Here is an 18,275-nt window from a genome sequence, read left to right as displayed (position 1 = left end):
GCCTGCTCGTCCCCTAAGCACACCCCCTTGCCCTCCCCCACCCCCCAGACCTCCATCTGGTGGGTCTAGGCTGCACTCTGGCCTCTCTTCTGCCTCCCCCATCCCCCATCTTCTCCCCATCCTCTCCAAAAGCCCAGAGGCCAGGCGCTGTAGGCTTTCAGCAGTTGCCATGGCAACCGAGCCTCATCCTTCATCCCCCTGGGGGTGGGCTGAGGACCCGGCCAGCCAGACCGATAAGGGGGTTCCAGTTACTGTGGCAACCGTTTCGGGCCTAAGCTCTCCCCTTCTGGAAGGAGGGGGGGGGGGGTGAGTGGCGAGTGAATGGTTGCCACAGCAACCAAGGGGCGCCCACAAGAACTGGGAAGAGGCAGCTGAGCCCTACCTCCCGTGCCCAGGGCTGCTGTGGGCACTTAAGCATCATTCTCCCATCCCCACGGGGTTGTTTTAGGGGAGGGAGATAAAGTACAGATTATAAAACAGGGATTCCATTCATTCTCTCTACCCACCATGAGCCAGTCACCACATCAGCTGGCCCAGACTCACTCCCCAGACCCTTTCCATGAAAATGGGTCCAGTCTGTCAGAAATGTCTCCATTGCTGTCTCATATGTGTTCCCTCCTCTGCCCCTTGCTTAACAGGAACTACAGAACGGGTATGCCTAGTACAGGGCACGGCAGAGGCCTTGAATGCCGTTCACAGCTTTATCGCAGAGAAGGTCCGAGAAATCCCGCAAGCGATGACCAAGCCCGAGGTGGTCAACATTCTTCAACCCCAAACCACGATGAACCCCGACAGAGCCAAGCAGGTCAGCTGGGAAAGGACAGTGGGTTCTGTTAAAGATGCGATATGTCTGTCAAATGCCTGCCTGCTAGTGGTTAACACTAGAAGTCAGCTCCAACAGTCTGGAAAGGGCTCCGTACTGCTGGGAGCGGGCTGGATTCAGAGGGATTGGAGATCAAGGCTGGCACTCCCATTCATCCATCCTTCCGGAGACACTCCGGCTCCTTTCCTTTCCACCCTTGTCTCTCAAAGGAACCTGCCTCCTACTTCCTGTGTTCACCGGAAGTGACTTCAGTGACAGCCCAACCCCTCCAGAATTTTAGAAGCGGCCTCTTTATCTCCCTCCTCCTCCCTAATACCCATTATGGGGATATCGTGCTTTGCTTAGCGGAAGAGAGGGGCCGGTCCCCACCCTACCCAGCCCTGTCTAGAAAGGATGGAGAAGAAAAGGCAGCCTCTCAGTTGCCTTAGTTACCAGGAAGCGGTGGTGTAAGGGGTGTGGCAGAGAGCGGACCAATGGGTTCCTGAGCCTCTCCGGTTGCCATGACGATGTTGCGCCTGGGCCAGGTGGGGGAAAGTCCCTGATTTGCAGTCTTGGGTTTTTTGTTTGGGTTTGGTTTCTGTTTTTGAGGACCTCCTGACCCAGTGGGAGGATGGGGATGAGAAGCGGAACGCAGGGATGGACACAAGCGCTCCGGGTTTTCTCTTCACTCCCGTATGCATGAACTCTTGACACAAAGGAGAAAAGCCCTAGCGCCGGCTAACAGGGCGCTGGCGAGAGCGCCTTAAAGTCCGTCTAGAAAGCAAAGGCTTGGTTTTAAGGTGCTGGGATTCTTCAGCCTTGGCATTGAGGAGGCCATAAATCTGAATTCTCCTAAATCTTGGGGACACGGTGGGCGGAAAGCCCTGGAGGAACACGTTCCTGGTGACCTGCTACCCACCAAAACAAAACAAAACAAAATGTTGTGGGGTTGAGGCTTCGAGCGCGAGGCTGCTGTCCTTGGTGCTGAAGAGGTTGGGCTCCTAGCGCCCAGCCAGGTCCCTCCAAAATGCCTTCACACCCGGCAGGGCGTGGATTCCACGCAGCTTAGAGAGACAGGACATGGCCCCTTCCCTCCGCTTTGGTGGTGGCCACAAGGGAGTGGGGAGTCATCGCGTGTTTCTGGATGTTGCATGGGAAACGGGATCAGTACCATATAGGCCTTACACTCACCCAGGACAGTCAGTCACGAAAGGTTTCAGAACCAGGATCTATCCTTTCTTATCATTCCGAGGCTTCAAAAAATGAGAGAGCCCATGGCGGAGGCTCAGGCTGTGGAGTCACATCTGAGTTGAATCCTCTGTTCTTCCCTACTACTTTTGTGGCCCTGGGCAGATGACAAGATTGTGACTGCTCCTTGCCTGGTTTTTCTCATCTGTAAAATGAGATTTATTATGGTATAGGTAGATTTGTGAATGGTGGTTAGCACATCGGTGTTTGAAAAGCATTTAGCGTGGATGCCTAGTACATAGAGAATTCAAACAAAATGCCCTGGGCAGGGTGGTACATTGTAATCTGGCATTGGGGTAGTGGAGACAAGAGGATGGAGAGAGTTCAGGATCTCTTGGGCTGCAAAGCAAGACTCTTCTCTCCCCTTCAAAAACAAAATGGTAGCTGTTCTGGACTTGGTTTTGAGACAGGGCTCATACTGTGGCTGACACTGGCCTTGAACTCACAGTGATCCGCCTGCCTCAGGCTTCTGTGTGCTAGCATTAGAGGCCTGAGCCACCATTATGTGGCTTTCTTTTCCTTTTTTCTTTTTGGCACATGTGTGTGATGTGCTTGTGTATATGAGTGTTTGCATGTGCATAGGTGCACACACGTGTGCATATGTGTATGGGGTGTGTGTGTGTGTGTGTCAGGTGTCTTCCTCAGTCTTTCTCCACCTTATTTATGGAGGCGGGGGTCTGTTGCTGAATCGGCCAGTCTGACTAGCCAGCAGGCTCTGAGGATGCCCAGTCTCTGCCTCCTGAGTTCTGTGACTATGTACAGCCCCCACACCTGCCTGGTTTTTACAAAGGTGCTGTTGGGGATTTGAACTCCATCCTGGAAGTTTCGATCCACTGAGTCATCTCAGAAACCTATTTTTTTGGACATAGGGCTTTTTTTTTTTTTTAAATTAAGGTTGGCCTCAGATTCACTAGGTAGCCAATGCTACCACCACCTACCTCCTGAGTGCTGGGTTTACAGATGTGCACCCCCAAATCCTGTCTCTATGGTGCTGGAAATTCAGCCCAGAGCTTTGTGCATGTTAAGCACAAAATCTACCAACTGATCTCCAGCCTCAGCACTGTTACAGCATTTCCTCCCATTTAGTGTGTGTGTGTGTGTGTGTGTGTGTGTGTGTGTGTGTGTGTGTGTAGGTCAGAGGGCAATCTGTGCAAGTCTGTTTTCTCCTTCCACCACGTGGGTTCCAGGGTTGCCCCTCAAGTAGTCAGGCCTAGTGAAGCAAGCACTTTAACCCACTCACTCCTGTTACAGGGAGTCCTTAATCAGGACTGCCATCCACCTCTTTTCCACTCTGGACTTGTGTTAGACCTGTTTGCCTTCCTTTCTGCAGGCCTCGGCTTCTCTTCTGCTATGGCACAGCAGCTACATCCAACCAGGACTGTACATTCAAACGTTTTCAAGATTCAGGAAGGGACTAAAAGGCATTAAGGGCTGTGTCCCTCTGAAGGGCAAGCCATCTTAACAGGGACAGAATAGCCCATGACCAGCCACCCCCAATTCTTCTCATTGGGGGAGCACGAACCATTTCCACATTTTGGAGACGTCTCAAAAGATGCCATGATTCTCCAGCAGCTGCTGGCTTTCAAAGGTTGATCCCGTTCTTAGTTTAATATTTGTATTTATTTTTATTACTTTTTTATTTTGACTCAAGGTCTCACTCTGTAGCCCAGGCTGGCCTAGAATCCCCTATGTAGCTCAAGGTGGCCTCAAACTCAGGGCGGATCTTCCCGTCTTAGCTTCGAAAGTGCCGGGTTACAGGCATAAGCCACTATGCTCAGCTGCCACACAGAACTTTGACGAAAATCCCTGGCAAGTACTGGCTGCCACTGTCGGGGCGTCTGTCCTTGGAAGTCCTGCTCGCAATTTTCCATGAGCTTGTAAATCCCAAAGGCAGATAACAGGTGTTCCTCTGGCCTCTCAACCTGCCTCCAAGGGCTCTGCTCTGTGATTCCAAGACTCTAGGCACATCATCAGGTACACACCTGTCATCTCAGCACCCGAGAGGCTGAGGCAAGAGGATCTCTAGTAAGTCCTCTGACTCTGAAATTTAAAAAAAAAAAAAATCCTTTTCTGAGTATATATTCTTATTCCGAGATTTGGTACTTTTTTTTTTTTTAGGGGGGGGTATCTCTCCTTTTTAAATTTTTTTCACATTTATTGTGTGCATGAAAAAAGAAAAAAGAGACAAAAAAAAAAATACAAAAAAAGTGGCCGGGTGGCAGTGGCACACGCCTTTAACCCCAGCACTCCAGAGGTAGAGCCAGGCCGAGCTCTGTGAGTTCGAGGCCAGCCTGTGCTACAGAGTGAGTTCCAGGACAGGTGCCAGAACTACACAGAGAAAGTCTGTCTCAAAATACCAAAAAAAAAAAAATTGTGTACATGCATGTTCATGTGGTTATGGCCACGTTGTGGATGTCAGGAGACAATTTGAGGGTATGAGTTTCTCTCTCTCTCTCTCTCTCTCTCTCTCTCTCTCTCTCGTGGGTTTTGGAGATCTAACTCAGGTTGTCAGGCTTGGCAACAAGCGCCCTTTCCTGTGGGATCATCTCACTGGCCGGGCTTTGCCTCCCCGAGTATGTGTTTCAGGACTCTGTGAGTCTGCACCTACGAATGTCGAATTCTTTGGTGCTATAATTCAGAGCTTGTCCTGAGGGCAGCTGCCATCTTCCTGGAATTTTCCTTGTTTGTTTCCTTGTTTCCTTTTGCTGCTGTTCTTTTTTCTGTTTTTGTTTTGAGGTAGCGACTCACTCTGTATCTTAGACTAGCCTGTAACTCACTACATAGCCCAGGCTGGCCCGTAACTCTCAGTTATCCTCCTGCCTCAGTACTAGGATTACAAGTATGGAAAACTATGCCTGGCTTTCTTTTCTTCACAGTCACTGTGAAGAAAATGTTCTAAGTCTTTCCTTCTAGTCTTTTGAAATGTAGATACATAGTAGCTGTATAACATGTGTTAGATTTAGCCAGTTCAGGTTGGCGAGATGGCTCAGCCGGTAAAGGCTCTTGCTGCCACGCCTGCCCACCTGAGTTGGATCCCCAGAACAATCGTGGAAGGAGACAACTGACTCCCGCAAATTGTCGCAAATTGTCGCAAATTGTCCCCTCTGGTCCCCCGCACCATGGCACACGGTAAACAGAAAACCTTATAAAAGGTTGAAATGCATTTTTAAATGACTTAGCAGTTTCATTGTGTTTTACTCAGGATTCTATTGCTGAGATAAAACACTGGCCAGAAACAATTTGGGGAAGGAAAGGTTTATTTGGCATAAGGTGGCAGTCCACCATCAGAGGAAGCCAAGGCACGAATTTGGCAGGGGGAACTAAAGCAGAAACCATGGAGGAATGCTGCTTGCTGGCTTTGCTCACCCTGGCTTCCTTAACCCAGGGGTGGCACTGCCCACAGTGGGCTGGGCCTTCCCACATCAACCAGGCTTGCCTACAGGCCAGTCTGCCAGAGGCATTTTTCCAACTGAGGTTCTCTCTTCCCAAATGACTCTAGCATCTGGCTAACCAGGAAACATCAAACACAGTTTGCATACTAGCCATTTGCTTAAGTATGGAGTCAGCCAGGGCTGGTGGCCCACGCCTCTAATGCCCGTTACTCAGGAACCTGAGGCAGGAGGGTAGGACTGTCTACACAGTGTGTTCAAGCAACTGAGGGAGACTCCATCTCAAAAAAGTAAAAAGGAGAGCTGGGGGTATAGTTCAGTGGTGGAGCACCTGCCTAGCACATGTGAAACCCTCGGCTGAATGCCCACGATCAGGCAAAACACAGGGAGTGTGCAGCTCAAACACTCAGTATGTACCTAGAGATGTGCATCCACCACCAGTTAATTTTAGAACACTTCATCACCTCCCAAGTTAATCTTTTAAAACAAAAAATTCTTGTTTTGTTGTTGTTGTTGTTGTTGGTTTTTTTTTTTTTTTTTTTTTTTTTTTTTTTTGGTTTTTCGAGACAGGGTTTCTCTGTGTAGCTTTGTGCCTTTCCTGGAACTCACTTGGTAGCCCAGGCTGGCCTCGAACTCACAGAGATCCGCCTGGCTCTGCCTCCCGAGTGCTGGGATTAAAGGCGTGCCCGGCAACAAAAAAATTCTTTAAAGACAAGTTATCACTATGTAGATTAGGGTGGCCTTGAACTCATGCTGACCCACTTTCCTCTGCCTCCCAAGTACTGGGATTATAAAGGTATGTGTCATCATGTTCAGTTAAAATTATATTTGTTTCATCTCACTAAATTTTTGTTTGTACTTGTTTAATTTTGCTTTGTTTTGTTTTGTTTTGAGATGAGGTTTCACTATGTAGCCCAGGCTACCCTTGATCCTACCACTGAAGTCCCTGAATGTTAGGATTACAAGTCATGTGCCATCACGGCTAGCTTCCAAAAGAAATCCTTCAAAACATTTTTCTACACTTACTCATTTATTGGGTGAAAGAGTAGGTGCGTTTTACAATCACTGGTTCTCTCCTTCCACCATGTGAGTCCCAGGGATCGAACCCAGGTCCTCAGGCTTGGTGGCAAGTGCCTTTATTCATGGAGCCATCTCACCAACTCTCCAAAGAATGCTTGATCCGCTTGGCTGTCACCCCTCAATCCCCTCCCCAGATAATTCTTTCCTTCTCTCTAAGCCACCACTAATCTGCTTTCTGTGTCTACAGATTTTCCTGTTCTGGACACTCGTAGAAATACAGTCATAGAATATAAAATCAAGCAGGGTGTGGTGATGTAAGCCTGCATTCCCAGAACTCAGGAAGTGGAGGCAGGAGGATCAGAAACCCAAGATCGTCCTCAGCTACATAGTGAGTTCCAGGCCAGCCTGGGCTATGTGAAACCATGTCTTAAAAACAAAACAAACCGAGGGGGCTGGGGAGATGGCTGAGCAGTTCAGAGCACTGGCTGCTCTTCCAGAGGATCCAGGTTGGATTCCCAGCACCCACATGGCTGTTCACAGCCATCTGTAACTCCAGTCCCAGGGGATCTGATACCTTCTACTGGCCTCTGCAGGCACCAGGGTACACACGTGGTACACATACATACATGAAGGCAAAACACCCATACATATAAAATCATAAAATAGATATATTTTTAAGTATAAAAATATGTGGCTAACCAGAGCCACCATCAAATTCTAGAAGATTTCTACTGTTCCTGTAGCTGTCACCCCGGGCCCTGTCTCCTACCTCTGGCACCCATTAACCTATTTTCTTTTATGTTTCATGTGGGCTGAGGGACATGCTAAGGCCATAGCAGATTGTTGGGTGTCTTCCTCCATTGCTGTCTGCCTCAAGAGACCCTTGAGTGTCTATTTCCAAAACTAGAAGTGCACTGAATAGGAAGACTCACCAATAAGCTCTTGGGGTCTACCCGTCTGTCCCCAGTGCTGGGATTACAGCACGCACAGCCATGTCTGGCGTTTTACATAGGTGCTGGGGATTCAAACTCAGGTCCTTGGAGCTGGAGCACTGGCTCAGCTGGTAAGAGCTCTTGTCTCTCTGCTAGAGGACCTGGGTTCAATTCCTAGCACCCACATGGCATCCAACAACTGTCTATAACTCCAGTTCCCAGGGATCTGCTGTCCTTTACTGGCTTCTGGAGATAGGATCCTACGCATGCATATATGCAGGCAAAACACTCACACACATAAAATAAAAATAAATCTTTTATAAAGATCCATTTTTATAACCGGGTGCAGCAGCACATGCCTTTGATCCCAAGCACTCAGGAGGCAGAGGCAGGCAGATCTCTGTGGAGTTCAAGTCCAGCCTGATCTACATAGTGTGTCCCAGGACAGCCAGAGCTATAGTGAGACCCTGTCTCAAAACAAAGAAAAAAGATTTTATTTTTTATTATTTTTTGATTACATGTAGGTCTGTGTGTCTGCATATGGGTATGTGCACATGAATGCAGGTACCTGTGGAGGCCAGAGGTGTTGGATCCCCTGGGCCTGGAGTTATAGGCAGTTATGAGCCACTCGATGTGGGAACCAAACTTGAGTCTTCTGAAGGAGCAACAAGTGCTCTTAACCCTGGGCCATCTCTCCAGCTCCCTAACCAGTTTCTGTCCATGTGGATTTGCATATTCTGGACAGTCATGTAAATGAAACCATGTGACCTTCGATGTCTGGCCTCTTCCACTCAGCTTGTTTTCTAAGGGCACCCATGTTACAGCATGAGCTATGCCAGCTCTTCGTGTTTACTCCCAAATACCATTCCGTTATATGGATGCACCTCACATTTTATTATTCTTATGCATCTTTTTTAAACACAGAAGACCAGGCCAGGGAGAGGGCTCGGTGGGTCAAAGCACTTGGTCCTGCAAGGCTGACAGCCTGAGCTCTCACTGTGAAACCCACAAAGAACGGTGGATACAGTGATGTGAGCGCCCCCTGACCCACACACACACACACACACACACACACACACACGCAACTTAAACTATAGAAGAGAGGAATATAGTTCGTAATTGACGTCCCAGCACCGGAGTGGCAGAAGCAGACAGATCTCTCTGAGTTCAAAGCCAGCCTGGTCTACGCAGCAAGTCCAAAGACAGTAGTAAGACTCTGTCTCAAAACAAAATAAAAATGGGGAAGAAACTAAATACAAGAGAAATAAAAGGCAGGCAATTTGTTGTAAATGAGGTGAATTTTAACATGTAACTCTTCGGGTGGGACCACAGTGGAAGAAATGATATCACAGTTCATACTCAGATTCCAGAAAGCAATACAGCTACAGTCACAGAGTGGTTTGGGGGTTTGTTTGGTTTTGTTGTTGCTGTTTTGTTTTGTTTTTAAAGTCTCACAGTGTAGGCCAGGCTCGCCCGAACTCACCATGTTGCCCAGGCTGTTCTTGAACTTACGACCCTCGTGTTTCAGCATCCTGTGTGTGCTAGAACTACAGACATTCAAAACCACACCAAAATCGTGCCCCCAATCACAAACACATTCTGAGGTACCGGTTGGATTCTGCGGTGTGGATTTTGACATGTGTTTGAGGGGAAAATCAGGAGGCTGAGTCAGAGGACCATGAGTTCCAAGCCAGTCTGGGCTAAGAGAGGGAAGAGGAGAGCGGAGGGGAGGGGAGGGGAGAAGAAGGGGAAGGAGAGAGGGAGGGAGAGAAATTTGTAAAGTAAGATTCGAAGCCCTTGGGGGGAGACTAGGAGCCAGAACTCACAAGGACAGAAGTTGGGAGGCGTGGCGCAGGCTTGGAGCAGAGATGGGTTCCCAGTGGGTACCCATTAATAAACCTTTACCTGCCACAGAAGAAGCAGCGTTTGAGGTCCCAGGAACATGGGCCAGGGTGGCTGGGGACTGCTAAGATCTGGATTTTTTTTTTCTTCCTGTTTTCCCCTGAGATGGGGTCTTGCTTACGTATATATAGCTCAGGCTGACCTCAAACCTGACATCCTCCTGCCTCCACCCCCTGGAGTGCTGGGATTACAGGCATACAGCACTACACCCGGCCAGATATTTCCAAATTTTCCTTTAGGAACCAGTAGGGCTGTCCTGGCTTATCAGGGGACCGCGGTGGGCCTGGTGATGGACACTGGAGGAAAGACAAAACAACCAACCCAGAACTGATTTGAGACGGCTGCGCGCCACGTTCTCCCCGGCGCAGACTCTGTCTCTTTCTCCTCTACGCAGGCCAAGCTCATCGTCCCCAACAGCACGGCGGGACTGATCATCGGTAAGGGGGGAGCGACGGTGAAGGCGGTGATGGAACAGTCCGGCGCCTGGGTGCAGCTGTCGCAGAAGCCCGAGGGCATCAACCTGCAGGAGCGCGTGGTGACCGTGAGCGGCGAGCCTGAGCAGGTGCATAAGGCCGTGAGCGCCATCGTGCAGAAGGTACAGGAAGACCCGCAGAGCAGCAGCTGCCTCAACATCAGCTACGCCAACGTGGCGGGGCCCGTGGCCAACTCCAACCCCACCGGCTCGCCCTATGCCAGCCCGGCCGACGTGCTGCCCGCCGCGGCCGCCGCCTCCGCCGCCGCCGCCTCGGGTCTTCTTGGCCCGGCGGGGTTGGCGGGCGTGGGCGCCTTCCCCGCCGCGCTGCCCGCCTTCTCGGGCACCGACCTGCTGGCCATCAGCACGGCGCTCAACACGCTGGCCAGCTACGGCTACAACACCAACTCGCTCAGCCTGGGTCTCAACTCGGCCGCCGCCTCGGGCGTCCTGGCCGCGGTGGCCGCGGGCGCCAACCCCGCCGCCGCCGCCGCAGCTAACCTACTGGCGTCCTACGCGGGCGACGCCGGGGCGGGGCCGGGGGCGGGGGCAGCCCCGCCACCGCCACCGCCCCCCGGAGCGCTGGGCTCCTTCGCGCTGGCCGCGGCCGCCAACGGCTACCTCGGTGCGGGCGCGGGGGGCGCGGCTGGAGCGGGGGGCGCGCCCCTGGTGGCCGCCGCGGCTGCGGCCGGGGCTGCCGGCGGCTTCCTGACGGCCGAAAAGCTGGCGGCCGAGAGCGCCAAGGAGCTGGTGGAGATCGCGGTGCCCGAGAACCTGGTGGGGGCCATCCTGGGCAAAGGGGGCAAGACGCTGGTGGAGTACCAGGAGCTGACGGGTGCGCGCATCCAGATCTCCAAGAAGGGCGAGTTCCTGCCCGGCACGCGGAACCGGCGGGTCACCATCACGGGCAGCCCCGCGGCCACGCAAGCCGCTCAATACCTCATCAGCCAGCGGGTCACCTACGAGCAGGGGGTGAGGGCCTCAAACCCACAGAAAGTGGGATGAGGCCTGTGGTGTGCGTCCCCACCCCCTCCCGCTCCTCCTCCCTCTTCCTTCTCTCCCAGCTCCTGCCAGACTTCAGCTTGGTGTGACTCCTGCTTGGCTTGGGATGGGGCTGGGGTAGGCCTGGCTGCACCCTCCCTTCTGGTAGTCATAGGCAGGATTGAGTGACGGCTGAGGAGGGGGCTCTTGAGCCCCCTCCCCAGCCTCGAATTGACCCCTCTTCTCTCCCTCCCTGTGCTTAACTGGGCCTGACCCGCCTCTCCCAGGGTCCAGGTCTATGTGATATCTGTATATATTGCATTTTGTTGATTTTAATAGAAAACAAAGCGTTATTTTCTCTTTCTTTCCCTCCTTTTTTTTTTCCTTTTTAACTTTTTCTTCTTTTTTTGATAAGGACCCCCCCTTCCTTTATAAGATTTTTGTTGACATATGGGAGGAGGGGAGGGAGCCTCCAGGTCACCTGGAATGAGGTGCCTCCCCCAGACACAACATCCTGCCTCTCTGATTGCAGTTCCAGATCCTGGGGAAGTGCTGAGTGCAGAGGAGTAGAGGTAGCCACCCAGGAGTCAGGGCTGAAATGAGGGGTTTGGAACAGAGCCGCCCCCCGCCCCAGGATTCCCACATTTCCTAAGCTCCACTGTCCCCCTGCAGTATTCCCTCGGTTGGAAGTGTAACTTTCTTCGTTGAGCAGATATGTTCCTGCTGGAAATGATGCCCGCTCTGGGATGCCTCGGGTCCCGTGAGCCGTGGTGTTGTGAGAGGCGCAGGAGCAGTTGCTGTGGCTTCTCGTGGCTTTTGGTAGAGAAACGAGGGTCCCCGTTGTGATGTCACTGAATCAAGTATTTATAGGGTGCTTCCAGTAACTCCCTATGATGTCATAGGAAGTATTTCCTCAGTGGCCACTTCCTGTACTGGTGAGAGAAAAAAAAAAAAAACTTCCCATGAGGTCATAACAAAAACCCCTCCTCAAAGTCACTTCCGTGATGCCAGGGGCAGGGGCATGTACTTCCTATGGAATCTCGAGGTCACTTCTTGTGGCATCATCGGGATGAAGCATGTGCTTCCTGTATTGGACAGTGGCCAATCCCTTCATGCCCCTCCTCCTCCACACTCCTCTTTGGTGGGTGTTGGCCCTGGGGGAGGGGGATCCCTAGGAAGAGACTGAAGGATGGGACTTGGATCTAACATAGAGGATTCTAAAGAGAAAAAAAAATACTGTCAGGGTCATCTCCATCCACACATGCCATCTATGAGCTTGCCTTGACAGGCAAGAATGGGAGATGAAGCCAGTGAAAATAATTGCTAAAGATCCCCCCCTTCCCCACCCCCGCCTTCTGTGTGCATGCCTGTGTCTACGTGGCTTCATTTCATTGATGGATGAGCCAAATGTATGGTGGCTCAGTCAGGCCAGCGTGGTCTGGTATAGAGTTCAGTGAGCCTTGCAAAGCTTAGGGCATCTCGGGCTGAAATGCCTTGCGTGGTCTGATGAATTCAGTTGGCTTGGTGGTTTCCAGGGAGCTGTTAGTGAGATGTCTGGTAGGTCAGAAATGTCCAGTGTGCTCAAGCTTAGGCTCGGAAGAACGCGAAGTTTCTGGCGAAATCGTGGCAAGGCAGGTTGCCCTGAGGGTTGTTTTGGGAGTGATTGACTTAGCATGGTGGCTCTGATCTACTCTAAAGACAGATGTCAGGGCCTGAAAAAACCTATAGACTAGGATTGCTGAGACGCACCCCTGTTCCCTCCCATCTCCCCCTCCCTGTTGGAGGACACCTGCAACTCCTCCAACCCCCAAGCAGGGTCCTCAGAACCCTGGCTCCATCATCAGCATCTCTGGGGGAGGGGCACCCCATGCCTGCTCCCTCCTCCATCCTCTCTCCTCGGTCTTCCAGACCCTGCTCTTCTCCATGGCTTTGGGGATACCTGGCCTCCTTACTTCTATCCCTACAAAGGAGCGGGAAGGAGAGAAGCCACCCAGACAATGCCTACCCCTAAGCCTGGGAGGCCCCCTACCCCAAGCTAGAGAGCCACCCCCAAATCAAAATGTGAAAATCCCTAGAAAGCAATAGCCTTCGAGGTACCTCGCACTGAGTCTCCCCTCCCCCCAGCCCTTCCACCGGAATGGGAGGCTATAGCTTGGGCACTGGGGTGACTTTTTCCATGTCCTCATCTCCCCAGTGAAGGGCAGGCCCCATTTCCTTCACACACACCCCATCTCCCACCTCCTATCGCTGCTGCCCCCTACCCCTCATCTCCACACTGAGCCCTGATGGAGATTTTAGTGCCAAAACAATTCTTGATACCACTTTGTACATATCTTCTACGGTTCGGGGCTGTTGGGATTGGAGATGGGGGCGGCCCACAGGGCCCTTGCTCCCCTCCACTTCTTAAATGACCTTACAGTATTTCATAGTAGCTCCACCTGCATGTGGGTAGTAATGAGTCTAGCTGGAATGTCCCCCTGTAAAGCCCTCAGGCCCTATGAGGAGCGGAAGGAGTGGGGGGTGAAGCAAGGTCTGGGATAGGTAGGTGGGTTAGAAAGGCCATTTGCAAACCATGTGCATCCTCCCCTAGGCAGCCTGCTTTCTATAAGCCCATTGGATGGAGTCTGGGTCCAGTACTCCTCTCACACAGATGCAGCTCTGAAAAGTGTCCTCTTGGGTGCCTGTGTGACATGCCCGTCCCTATTAACATTTCTTGGGGATCCCTTACCCCACCAGCCAGGGCTATCTGAAAGGCAGTTTGCTAGTTGAGTAAGCAGGTCCACTCACCATGTTGGTGAGTGGGGAGCCACACACCTTTCCCCCATTTTACCCTGGGAAGTTTCCATCCATCATCTTCCCTATCCCTTGAAAGTCCTTCTGCAATCTGACCTCAATCTTTCTGTGCTGTAGTTTGTCCAGAAGGGACACAGATGCAGACCAGGGATGGGAATTACTTTAAAAATAATAGTAACAAAACCCATTGCCTCCTCCTCTGCCCGTTAGCCATTCAGATCTCAAAGAGTCTGAGTGGCCTCCTTGCACCCCACTCTAGCACCCAGTAGGTGCTTAATAAGTTAATAAGTGTTGCCTGCATTGACATGTCTCTTCATCTGCCCTCCAGCTGCCAATACCTTCCCCCGGCATTCCCCTCTCTCTTTATTTCTCTGGCTCCCTATGGCCCACTGGGTTTCCCTCCTGTGGTTCCCCCCCCCCCCACTGTTCTCTGTCCTGTCTCTATCTTCGTCTGTCTGTCTCCTTCCCCTCCTAAATTCTCAACTCTTTCATTTCCCCTTTAAAAGCAAAAAGTGCCAAACTTCCTTGGAACTGAGCCGATCTGGGGGGGTGGGGGGGAGAGGATCTTAGATGGATGGGAGGAAAACACCTCTTAGAGGAGGCCCCTTAAGAGGCAAAGAAAACACCTGCAGACGCTGAGCTAAATTGGATCCCCTTCCTCGTTCCTCTCACCCTAAGTTTTTCTTAGAATCTTTATAAGAAAAAAAAGAAAAAGAGAAAAAAAATACTCATTTTCAACTAACCCCTACTTTTTTGGATTCCCCTCCCCCAAATTCCACCAGCCAAGGAGAACCCCTTTTGCCTCTTTCTGGGCACATCTGTAGAAATTGGGGAGGGAGAAACAGACTCCATCCTCTTCTGCTGGCCCAAGGGGGTGGTTGCTGGGGAGGGGCCTCAAAGCACTTAAGACAAAAAGGGTTCCCAAGTGCCAAATTCACCTTCTCCATTCTGTCTTGGGCAGGGCTCTGAGCCAGCCTGCCCGGTCATCGTCTTTGCCCTCTCCCAGCCATCTCTACATGGGCGAGGAAATTTTGCCGCAATAATTAGCAGGGCGGGGATTGGAAGGCAGTGATTTTGCCATCTCTGTACTGGACTTGTAGGTGGGAATCATGGGAGCTTGGCAAGAGTCGTCTTACAGATGGTTGGAGACCTATACTCGGAATATTACGGTACCACTTGTTTTCCCGCGGTATTTTTTTTTTTTTCCTCCACTCTTGGCCAACCAAATCCCTTGGAATCCCACCCGTTCTGTTTCTTCTGCCGGTCTGTCCGTCCGTCGTCCCCGCCCCCGCAATGCCATTCTTATTATTTTGTGGCTGGTTGGTCTCCGGCTATTTGACAGAGGAGAGGAGGTTCCCTTTGCGTGGACTCTTGCTGTTTCGAGCCCAAGATAAAAGGTTAATTTGCAAAAGCGTTCACCAGAGCGGCGGTGAAGGTGGCAATCTAGGCGTCCAGGATGATTCACTAGGTTGCACACCTGTCGGACAGCCAGACAGGCCTTCTCTGTGCCCAATGCATCTGCCCCCAAGCGCCATCCGGAATCGAGGCCGGCCGTCGTCAAAGTCTGAACCATGGGGGAGGACAGAATCGCAATACCCAGGTCGGGGGCAGAGAAGCCTGGTTTACACCCTGTGGAGTCTGGACACCCAGCCTCGCTGTCCGGAGCCCTCTCCACCAGTCAGCGCGGTCTTGAAGTCCCAGCTGGTGTGTCCGGTCCAGCGGGTCCCCACTCACCAGTGGCCTAGACGACCGCCCGCTGAGTGGCAGGAGGGAGGGAGAGTCTCTGTGGAGGGTGGTGGTGGTGAAGACTGTTGGTTTTTAACCCCTTCTCAGCCAGTCTAGGACACTCGTCTCCTTAGACCTAATATAGGGAGACCCTCCTCCTTCCTCCCTCCCCCAACCCTCCTCCCACTCCCCAAAACCACCAACCTTTCATCTTCTAAGTGACTCCATCACCACCGGCCACCACTGGAACCTGCGGCCTCATTGCTCCAGCCCGCCCCACTCGACCGTCAGATTCGCTCATCGAACTCTTTTGATTAACCCTTTCTGTGTTCATCCCACGGAAAACTTGTGTGTCCGGCAGGGAGGCCAGGGGGGATGCTAGGGGCAGTTGCTACCTTTCCTCCATCTCCTCCCAGCGCCCATGCCTCCCCATCCCATGCCCCCATCCCCATCCCTCACCCCTTAGGATCCGCCTCCCCTGGGGGCCCAGGGATCCTCTAGAATTACCTTTGCTGTTTGGCTTTGCACCCTTTAAAAGGCGGGCCTAGGGGGCGTGGCCTCCCCAGCCGAGCGCTCACTCCGACTGCCCTCGCGGTCGGCCCCACCCACTCCCCACGCCTTCATTGTAAATAGTCACTTTTGTACTTGGTTTGAGCCAGGCGACGTGGGGAGTCTTTCTCTCTTTTTTTTTTCTCTCTCTCTCTCCTTCTCTCTTTCCTTTTTTATTTGTGTTGGCATCTCAGCTACTGGAGGCATGGTCCACATCCCAGTTCGATTTGGGAGAAGCCCAAGGTGTGCCCCGCCAAAATGCTAAGGATTTCGAGATAACAGTATTAACTCCGACAGGCCTGGGGTGCACAGGTCCCCCGACCGGAGGCAGGAGAGTAAGGCTCTGTTCTTGAGATCTGTGAAATGGGTTCATCCTCCAAGCTCCCTGAAGAACCTCGGTGTAGCTGAGAATTGACTCTCTCCTCCACTTCATCTGTTGGAGGCTGGCGCGCAAAGAATGGCTTTGGGGATTGGGGCTGCCTTTGGAGAACTGACTGCTGAATCCTTCCTGGGACCTGAAGCTAACCTCTGCTAGGCGTGTTTTCTTGCAAAGAGGTAGTCAGATGGACGTCTAAGGTCCCTCTCCAACCCTTAAAGGAAAGGTTCAAGCCCGCGGTTGGCCCCTGCCTGCGGGCCGCTCTGCTGCATTCCATTTTAGGGCTAGGGTGGGGAGTGAAGTGGCCATGCCTCCAGTTTCTCCATTCAACCCTCTCTTAACTGATTTCCTTCCATCCTCTCCGACCAGCGCCGCCGCCCACTTCCTCTCCGCCACCTCCAGAAGCTCATGGCTGGGGTCACTGCACTCTCCCCCCCTCCCCCCATCGCCATGCCTGGGCCATGCCCACCTCTCCCACCCACTCACCCACCCCCAGTGTCCGTTGTGTGACCTAGTGCACCACGTATTAGCTTCCATGGACCCCACCCACCCACTCCTTGCTCCCACCACACCCCTCCCCCCACCCGTTCTCCCTCGGCGACTTCACCTTTTTTTGCCGCGATAAACGTCATCTCAGCATCTGTGTCTAATGTTGTCTTTTTTGCTTGGCATCACACACGCCTTCTTAACCCATCCCCTTCCCTCTCCCTCCTCCCTGGCACCTCCACCCTCATCCTCAACTCTTTCCCCCTTTTCCCCATCCCTCACCCAGGGGTCCGGGCACTTAGGGGAGGGGGGACCCTTCAGGATGGTCTCAGAGGAGGGAGGGGTGTGTTGTTTTCTCTGAACTGGGTGAAGAGAGTAAGCACAGCCAAAGACAGTAAGTGCTTCAAGGTTGAACTTAAGAGTTTCAAGGTCCAGTCCTCGGAACCAGGGTCGCCACCATCCACACATACACAGAACCCACAGACAGCTCCTGGACGCCCAAGTCCACACAGGGAGCAGCTCCTCCAGTCCAGTAGCACCAGAATAGCCCCGGGGCCAGGTGCTTGGAGTAATGTGAGGCCCCAGTTCAGATCCCTGAGACTTTGCCCGTCTGAGCCACCACCTTGCCAACTGTAGAATGGAAAAATTTTTTTAAATGTTATTTCTACATCCATGGTTTATGCTTGAATTTAATACATCATTCACTTTTTAAAGAGTTTATTAAGCACCTGCTATGTGTAAGGCACTGTTCTAAGTGCCAGAGTTAGAAAAATGAACTAAACAGACCCAAACATGTCTGCCTTCAGGGAGTGTGTGTTCTACTGGAATCCAAATTCTTTCTTAGCATAAGTTTGGCACACAGCACACACAAAACAAATTCGGGGGCTTCAGGCCATCAGCCAGAGGGGTTGTCTGGCAAACACAGAACCTGTTCCCAAATCCCTGAACAGCGTTTTGGGGGAAACTGACTTGAGGAAAATCCAAGATGGCACCAGGCATGGAGGTGAATGTTTGTGATCCCAGTACTGAGAGGATTAGGCAAGAGCTGGAAGCTGGCTTGGGTATGGCTGAAAGCTGGAGGCCAACCTGAGCTATATAATGAGTTTCCAGCCAGGCTGAGTTATGCACAGCAAGACCCTGTCTCAAAAAGCCAAGGAAAAAGAAGACGGTAAATCCAAGATGGCATCTGGTTGCTATCACAAGCTAGCCTTGAGGGGTAGCTACAGCCTATTCCTAACCCAGACTGCTCCTCTGTGTTAAAATACATCGCTTGGATGGATCAGAGTACGCAGCCCCTGAGTAAATGCTTAACACTGATGTCCTATACGTTCGAGATTACCATGAAGCTGAGCAGGTGAGACTGTGCCAAGCAGGGAAGTCTGACATGGAGACAAAACAGACTGAGGGAGGTTGTATAGGGTGCATGTTCTGATTCTGGGGGGTGCCAGGACACTCCTCATCCTCTCTGGGTCAGAGTCTCCAACAAATGGAAAGCACTCTTCACAGCTGTACTTACCTTCTGAGATATCGGATAAGGATACTATGTGTGAGAGTCTGCTCACCAGCATCTAACAATACTGTGGTTAACACAGGTGATTAT

The 18,275-nt window shown here is 51.9% G+C and overlaps 1 protein-coding gene across 2 annotated transcripts; it reads left to right on the top strand.

Annotated features, from left to right (window-relative positions):
- The first annotated feature begins 235 nt into the window (after positions 1–235).
- On the top strand, positions 236–11,110 carry Nova2 (NOVA alternative splicing regulator 2). Of its 2 annotated transcripts, none has more exons than XM_059280918.1 (2): positions 236–805; positions 9,688–11,110. In XM_059280918.1, the coding sequence occupies exons 1-2, from the start codon at positions 560–562 to the stop codon at positions 10,768–10,770; spliced, it is 1,329 nt and encodes a 442-aa protein (XP_059136901.1). In that variant the 5' UTR covers positions 236–559; the 3' UTR covers positions 10,771–11,110. The 2 variants fall into 2 exon arrangements, with proteins under 2 accessions (XP_059136901.1, XP_059136909.1); XM_059280926.1 differs by lacking the exon at positions 236–805 and adding an exon at positions 1,090–1,347.
- Positions 11,111–18,275: the final 7,165 nt, after the last annotated feature.

Source organism: Peromyscus eremicus, chromosome 1 (assembly GCF_949786415.1).
Source record: "Peromyscus eremicus chromosome 1, PerEre_H2_v1, whole genome shotgun sequence".
In the NCBI taxonomy this organism is placed as follows: domain Eukaryota; kingdom Metazoa; phylum Chordata; class Mammalia; order Rodentia; family Cricetidae; genus Peromyscus; species Peromyscus eremicus.
This window is presented reverse-complemented; position numbering and strand designations above follow the sequence as displayed.

Bases quoted from the DNA above. Each gene is read 5' to 3' on its own strand.
- Nova2 (XM_059280918.1), top strand. From the start codon at position 560: ATGAAAATGGGTCCAGTCTGTCAGAAATGTCTCCATTGCTGTCTCATA. The intron at 806-9,687 runs GTCAGCTGGGAA...TCCTCTACGCAG, and splicing joins ACCCCGACAGAGCCAAGCAG to GCCAAGCTCATCGTCCCCAA.